Below are 8,569 nucleotides of genomic sequence, written 5' to 3'. Positions count from 1 at the left end.
AAATCCATCTTAAAACATGCTTAGCGACCTATGACAATTCAATGCAAGCGTCACACTGCTACACTCCTTCATCTCAACAATCCCAAACAAAAACATGCACTTTTCTTGAGATTAATTACGTACCTCCAGATTTTGCAGCCGGTTTTCCTAAGACCCAATAATTACCCGTAAACTTAGCTATAACTAAAATAGGATTAGAATTTCAATCCCCTCGTATATAGGCCGGATGGAGCAACAATCCCGTTTAACCAACAAACTTAGCTATAGAAAAGTGATTTGGATTTCAACCATTTTCAAGCCCGGATGGAATTGTTATTTAAAAATTTAAATATTTTAATCCCATGGAATCCGCATACTTAGTCAAGAACAAAGGATTAGGATTTCAATCCCTTACTCGTAACCCGGATGGAGTTAACTTAAATTTCAACAAAATTTTTTTATAGGTACGCCCAAGATCATACATGCAATGTCTAACAATCATCGGGAATCCAAAGACACTATCATGATCAACAAACACCTATTTTCGTGCAATGGTCAAGCAAACAAGAACTTCATCAATTACATCGCTACACTACACTTGTCACGCCCCGGGCTCAGTCCCGCGCATGCGCGACTGCACAATGGGCCCCTATAGCAATTACTTCGTATTCGTCCTCGCTTTACGAAAATGATTAACCCAAGTTGCTATAGAAGTCCATTGTAGCACATTTTAAACTGATTTTTAAAGCTTTCATTTTTCCCATGTGGGACAGGGGTCTCACATCACCCCTCCTTCAGAACGCGACGTCCTCGACTTGACCTCTCGATCCACCAGCACCGGGAATATAGAGGTGGCTCCTATGGCTTCAAGAGGTGGCTCCCGTCATATAGCACTTTGCCCCACAGGTTCAAGAGGTGGCTCCCACGCACATAGAACTTTGTCCCGCATAGCATTTATTTCCCGGGGTCTGCGGGCTAGTGACCGTCTCTGATACCATTTGGTCACGCCCCGGGCCCAAGCCCGCGCATGCGCGACTGCACAATAGGCCCCTATAGCAACTACTTCGTATTCTTCTTTGCTTTATGAAAATTATTAACCAAAGTTGCTATAGAAGTCCATTGTAGCCAATTTTAAACTTATTTATAAATCTTTCATTTTTTCCATGTGAGACAGGGGTCTCACAAAACTAGTCTAACATGCGTGCCTAAAATGATTCACGATTCAACCAACAGTTTCTCATGTTCAATCAAAAGCAACATTTTCACAAAAACTATATTTTTTTCCCTCAACTCTATCATCATCGACCAACATTCATCATTCTACTTATTCAAACAACACAACAACATAATGACATGCATGATTACGAACTATATGCAATGAACGAAACCAAATGAATGCAAAACACAATGATGAAAAAAACAACACATAACTAAATAACACCCCCCATACTTATCCAAAGCATTGCCCTCAATGCTTTAGAGACACAAACAAACACACAACATAACCAAAAAAATGATAACGAATGAATGCAACGAAACAAAATGCAAAACAAAAACAGAACTCCCCTGGTCTAATGCGGTGCAGGATCGGCAGGATCGTCCTCATGATGCTCCGGAGGCGGAATTTCTTGTTCGGCATATGTAAACTGGAAAGGTGGAACCTAAAAGGAAGGAGCCGGAGAAGCATACGGAAATTGGAATGGAGGCAGATATGGAACAGCAGCAGGAATAGATGAGGTGTCGAGCCCCAAATGAGTAGTAATTCCACGGATTAGAGCATCCATGGCTTGAAAATTAGCGGTGGAAGCAGTCATAAACTCATTTTGGACATGAGAAAAAGCAGTAAGCTCATTTTCCTCAGGAAATGGCCTACGACGGGGCTGTGGTGGTGGCGGTGCAGCGGCGGTACTTGTACTCGCTAGTCCTCCCTGAGGAAAGTCTTTCTTACGCTTCTCCTTCTTCTTCTGCACCAGTGCCGGATAAACGGGTTGTCTCGGCTGCAACCACTCTTCGTCTGCTCGAACTTGGATGCCAGCTTGAATACATAGCTCAGATATGATGCTAGGAAAGAAAAGGCTCAAGGAGGATGTGTAGATGGAGCGCCGAATCTCACTGTGAATAATCTGACCGACATTGATCGGCCACCCAAAACTTAAGTCGAAGCCTCCACCAACAAAATTTTTTCAGGAAAATGTAGATAAGTGTACGGGTCATGCCATGTCGCCCCATCAAAACACAATTGCTCAAGAATTTCATTATAATCTGGGTCAACCTTCAAACTCTGATACAGAACATCATCAACAGCAGGAGTTTGAAGCAAGACATTCAAATCATTTTCATCAAAAGATACAATTTTTCCCCATACATATGCTTTTCCGTCCTCTCGCTCGGCAGCATTAGCATAGAATTCTCGCACTAAAGGCACAACGGCCGCCTTAGTTTGTTGACAATAATAGTTCCAATTTCTATTCCCAATATCGATCGCCACCCCACTATATCGATGAATTAATTCCACACCCCTCTCAGGAATAAGAGTACGATTAAGTTTAGCCCGATCATACATTTCTTTGGCTGCAGCGTTGACGAATTTTTTGGCGAGGCCCGATGACGATGAAGATGCGGGAGCTCATTGTGAAGAAGACGCACCATCCAAGCGTGCATGTTTATGCCCCATTGATATGAGAATGTACAAGCCGGCAAGAGGGATTAGCAAGAGGCGGTTTGGACTCAGAAACGACTCGCTAGAAATAGAGTAGGTGAAGTGAAGGGACGGTGCAGAAACAACTAGCGGCGATGGAGGCCTATCTGAGGTGGTGCGGCTGAGATGCACAGCGGAGTATGGTGGTGTACGAATGTGCAGAAGAGTGACAAAAATAGAGGGGGTTCGGCGGCGACTTGGTGATGGTGAGCACTGCGGTTGGAGTGAGGCAGCAATAGGGAAAGAAGCGGCGACGCTCTGGTGTCATGGCGGAGATGAATCGGCGAGATGTAAGCCCGCAAATTTGTGAGAAAATCTAATTGTGAGAAATTTTTTGAGATTTGGGGGTTTAGGGTTCGAAATATGGAGGAGAAGATGTGAGGGAGAGAAGAAGGGGAAATCAGATATAACGCGATCCAAATATTCTCGCTCATGCGAGCCCAAAAGTTGCTCAAAGTTAGAGTATCTCTCGCTCGAGCGAGAGAAATTTTAAAAAAAAAAAATTAAAACAGATGGATGCTCACTCGAGCGCATATAGCTTCCGCTCGAGCGAGATCCTTTATTTTTGCAAAAAAATTGAAATTTAAGAAAATTGAAAAATAACCAACTCAAAACAAAATTTAAAAATGCAAAATAGGGAAAAGAACATTGGGTTGTCTCCCAGCCAGCGCTAAATTTATAGTCTATAGCCTGACTGTACTTCCCTTTAAATTATTTGGGTCCTGCAAGTCGGTAGTGGTTTGTGTTTGATCCACATTACCACCTCGATAAATCTTCATCCTCTGCCCATTAGCTTTGAATGCACCTGTTGCAGGACTGTAAATCTCCACATTACCATACGACATCACTTGCTTGATAGTGAATGGTCCTGACCATCTTGAACGCAGCTTCCCTGGCATGAGCTTCAAACGTGAGTTATATAATAAAATAGTTTGGTCTACCTTGAAATCACATGATACGATGCGTTGATCATGCCATTTATTGGTTTTTTCTTTGTAAATCCTTGAATTCTTATGGGCATCCAACCTTAGCTCCTCAAGTTCATTCAATTGCAGCAAACGCTCTTCACCTGTAGCCTCCACATCAAAATTCAAAAATTTAGTAGCGCATAATGCTTTATGTTCAAGTTCAATAGGAAGATGACACGCTTTACCATATAAAAACCTAAAGGGAGAAGTTCCTATACGTGTTTTAAACGCAGTACGATAAGCCCATAACGCGTCATCCAATTTATTTGACCACTCTTTCCTATTTGAATTCACAATTTTCTCCAAGATTCTTTTCAATTCCCTATTTGATATTTCAACTTGTCCACTAGTTTTGGGATGATAAGGTGTTTCCACCTTGTGAGTGACCCCATATTTAGTCAAAAGTGTGTCAAATTGATTATTACAAAAGTGGGTTCCTCAATCACTAATTATGGCTCTAGGTGTACCATATCTAGCAAAGATTAATTTTTTCAAAAATTTCACAACCACCCTAGGGTCATTCGTCCTACATGCAAGTGCTTCAACAAACTTAGACACATAATCGACTGCTACCAAAATGTATTTATTCCCTTCAAAAGCAGGAAACGGTCCCATGAAATCAATACCCCACACATAAAAAACTTTAGAGACAAGTATATTATTTAAGGGCATTTCATGTCTTCTCGAAATATTATCAACTTTCTGAAAAGCATCACAAGCAATCACATAGGAATTTGCATCCTTAAACAACGAAGCCCAATAAAATCCCGACTATAGTACTTTAGCAGCGGTACGACCCGCGACGAAGTGACCTTCAGTCGGACCTGTGTGACAGTGTGAGAGTATAGAACTTACCTATGCCGCTGGAATATATCTACTAATAATACCATCTGCACAGATCTTAAACAAAAAAAGATCTTCCCACAAAAAATATTTCAACTCAGAGATAAATTTCTTTTTATGTTGATAAGTTAAATGCGGGGGAAGAAAATTACTCGAGAGGTAGTTAACGATGTCTGCAAACCATGGTAAATTTGTTACCTCAACCATCTAATCGTCTGGGAAATAGTCATGAATCACTTGCGTTTCAGTTCCTTGATTCTCCAGAAGGGAAAGGTGATCCTCTACTTGATTCTCCGAGCCTTTCCTGTCAATAATTTTCAGATCAAATTCTTGTAACATTAATACCCAAAAAATTAACCTGGGTTTAGCATCCTTCTTACTCATCAAGTACTTCAGTGCTAAATGATCAGTGTGAACGATGACTTTGCTTCCCACCAAATAGGACTTGAATTTGTCCAAGGCAAACACTAACGCAAGAAGTTTTTTTTCAGTGGTTGCATAATTTAGTTGGGCGGCTGACAGGGTGATATTGGCGTAATAAATCACATGAAGTACTTTGTCCCTTTTCTGTCCAAGCACGGCTCCCAACGCGATGTCATTAGCATCACACATCAACTCAAAGGGTAGATTCTAGTCAGGTGCTACGATCACTGGTACAGTTGTCAATTTATTCTTTAAAATCTGAAAACCCTGTAAATACTCAGCAGAAAAATTAAAAGGCACCTCTTTTATCATAAAATTAGTAAGGGGTTTAGCAATAAAAGAAAAATCTTTAATAAATCTCCTATAAAAACCCGCATGTCCAAGAAAGCTTTTAATCCCTTTCAAGTTTGTGGGAGGTGGAAGTTTTTCAATTACTTCTAATTTTTCCCGATCCACCTCCACAACTATTTCAGACAACTTATGTCCTAACACAATACATTCTTTCACCATAAAGTGACATTTCTCCCAATTTAACACAAGGTTTCTCTCTTCACACCTCTGCAGAACTTTTTTCAGATTACATAAACATGCATCAAAGGATGAACCAACCACAGAAAAATCATCCATAAACACTTCAATAAATTTTTCAACCATATCATGAAAAATTGCCATCATGCACCGCTGAAAAGTGGCAGGGGCATTACAAAGACCAAACGACATCAGTTTATATGCAAAAGTACAGGTGCTATAGGAATTTTCATATAACCAGAATAACCGTATAAAAAATGTAAAAAGCATGCCCTGCTAGTCTCTCAACCATCTGATCAATAAAGAAAAGGTGAAAGTAATCCTTACGAGTGGCATCATTCAATTTCCTATAGTCAATACAAACCCTCCACTCCGTAACAGTTATAGTAGGAATTAATTCATTATTTTCATTCTCAATAACAATCATTCCTCCCTTTTTAGGCACAAATGGAATTGGACTCACCCATTCACTGTCAGAGATAGGATAGATAATACATGCATCAAGAATTTTAATCACCTCCTTTTTCACTACCTCTTGCATAGCTGGGTTAAGTCGCCTCTGTAGTTGAGTAGATGTCTTGTGCTCCGCTTCCATTAGTATTTTGTGCATACACATGGTTGGACTAATTCCATTTATGTCAGACAAGCTCCATCCTATGGCTCTTATATGCTCTCTAATCACCCTCAACAATTTTCCTCCTCACAACCTGTCAAAGAAGACGAACAAATTACTGGCAGTTTATCATTATTTAATAAAAATAAATATTTCAAGTGAGAAGTAAGTGGTTTAAGTTCAAGAGTAGGGGGCTCCTCGGGGGATGGCTTCAGTGGTTTTGGAATATGGCCAAGCTCCCCCATCTTGGTATTAATGAATCTTTCAAAGGGAAGACTCTCATCCATATATTTTTGCCATTTCGTGAACTTCTTCACTGACATGCTCTTCATCCATATTTCCTGTCAAACATATTTCTAATGGATCCACGGCTAACTGTTCCTGCAAAGAATACTCAACCAACTCATCAGTAACATCAATTCTGAAACAATCAAAATTGTCTGCAGGATAATGAAGGCCCTGAAAACATTAAAAATCACACTCTCATCTTATGCACATCAATTAATTCCTTTCTAGTGGCTAAAAATGGTCTACCTAAAATAAGAGGTATCTCACGATCCTCTTCCATATCGAGCACAACAAAATCCATTGAAATATAAACTTATCAACTTTAAACAAAACATCTTCCATATCCCCCTTGGATATTTGATAGATCTGTCAGCTAATTGCATGGAGATAGTGGTTGGATTAACTTCACCAATTCCTAGCTTTTCAAAACATGAATAAGGCATAAGATTGATACTTGCACCTAAATCACATAAATCTTTGTTAAAATATGATTTTCCAATAGTGCATGGAATTGAAAAGCTACCGGGATCCTTATGTTTTGGAGGGAGTTTATTTTGTAAAATAGCATAACATTCCTCTGACAACTTCACAGTTTCAAAACCAACTAATTTTCTCTTGTTAGACAAAATCTCTTTCAAAAATTTTGCATAACTGGGCATTTGAGCTAAATCATCTGCGAATGGAATATTAATATGAAGCTTTTTCAAAATCTCTAGAAATTTTTCAAATTGATTATCCAATTGCAGTTGTTTTGCTCTTTGGCGGAAGGGAAGTTTACTCAAATCAATAATCTCATTACTAGTTGGGTTAGAAGACTTACCTTTCTTGCCCGTAAGCATCGAGTCTGCATGCTTTGGTGCATCATCTATCCCTTGTTCCTTGTTTGCTCACTTGCTTCGTCATCCTCAGTTCTTTTCTCCACAGTCTCCGCTTGCGATCAAGTAATCGCCAAAATAACATTGACATCCCTTGGATTTTTTCAGTATTGCTAGGAAATGATCCTGCTGGCCTAGTTGACAGTTGTGTCGCTATCTGGCTCATCTGTGTTTCCAACATTTGAAACATTGTCTCCCGATTCTACAGGCGAGTCTCAGTACCCACTATATACTTTATCATAATTTCTTCGAAGCAGGGCTTTTTCTCGACTGGGTTCGAAGCACTGGCTGTAGGGTCTGCAGGTTTCCACGAGAAGTTCGGATGATTTTTCCAGCCTACAGGATTATAATTATTGCTGTAAGGATTGTACGGTTGTCTCCATTGGTTTCCCATGAAGTTAGCCGCATCTATCTCAAATACTTCTTGTTACTCGGGCTGCTGAGCTTGTACTTGATTGGCTGGAGCTTTCTGCATAATATCCATCTAATGAGTAAGAGCATTGATTTTGGCATTCAGTTTTGTCAGTGCATCAACTTCTAGTACTCCAGCCTTTTTCTCCTTCTTCGCGTCTGACCATCCAATTTTGATTTCAGCCATGTTTCCAATAATTTCCCACGCCTCTGCTGGTGTTTTCCTGAATAGTCTTCCATTAGCAGCAACATCCAACATGGATCGAACATATTGATCAGCCCCATTGTAGAAATTCTGAGTCTGCTGTCTCTGAGTAAGATTATTTTGAGGACACATTCTCAACATATTTTTAAATCTGGTCCATGTCGCATGAAGAGATTCAGCTTCCTTTTGCTTGAATGAGATGATGTCAAAAAATAATTTTCCATCTTCTTAGGAGGGAAATACTTGTTCAAAAATTTTGAACAAGTTGGGTCCATGTAGTGTTAGAACCCGCAGGAAAATCATCCAACCATTCCATTGCTTCTCCTTGCAGAGAGAATGGGAATAACCGCAGTCACACTGCATCAGATTTTACCCCATTATACTTAAATGTGTTGCAGATCGACAGAAAACGCTTCAGGTGAGCGTAGGGGTCTTCCACAAATGTTCCCCCAAATCTTTCTTGCAACTGAATCATGTGAATAATCGAAGGCCTCAATTCAAATTTATTTGCCTCCACAGTAGGGCGAAAGATGCTAGATCCAAAACCTTCAGTAGGTGGACGAATCAAGTCAAGAACAGTTCTGTTTTCCTCCATATATTCCTCTGATTCAGATTCTAGTTCAAGATTGATATATCTCCTGGAATTTCGGATCCTGCTGAGCGTGCGTTCGATCTCTAAATGAAGTGGTAGAAACTCCCTAGATCGAATACAATGCATGCACAACAGATAGAACCTGA

General features: G+C 40.0%; 1 protein-coding gene across 1 annotated transcript; it reads right to left on the bottom strand.

Moving 5' to 3' along the window:
* Positions 1–3,360: 3,360 nt before the first annotated feature.
* Positions 3,361–6,034, bottom strand: LOC140889401 (uncharacterized). Its single transcript, XM_073297115.1, has 5 exons — positions 5,804–6,034; positions 5,283–5,469; positions 4,847–5,003; positions 4,726–4,792; positions 3,361–4,020 (listed from the first exon to the last, which is right to left on the bottom strand). The coding sequence occupies exons 1-5, from the start codon at positions 6,032–6,034 to the stop codon at positions 3,361–3,363; spliced, it is 1,302 nt and encodes a 433-aa protein (XP_073153216.1).
* Positions 6,035–8,569: the final 2,535 nt, after the last annotated feature.

This window comes from Henckelia pumila, chromosome 3 (assembly GCF_033568475.1).
Source record: "Henckelia pumila isolate YLH828 chromosome 3, ASM3356847v2, whole genome shotgun sequence".
NCBI lineage: Eukaryota > Viridiplantae > Streptophyta > Magnoliopsida > Lamiales > Gesneriaceae > Henckelia > Henckelia pumila.
This window is presented reverse-complemented; position numbering and strand designations above follow the sequence as displayed.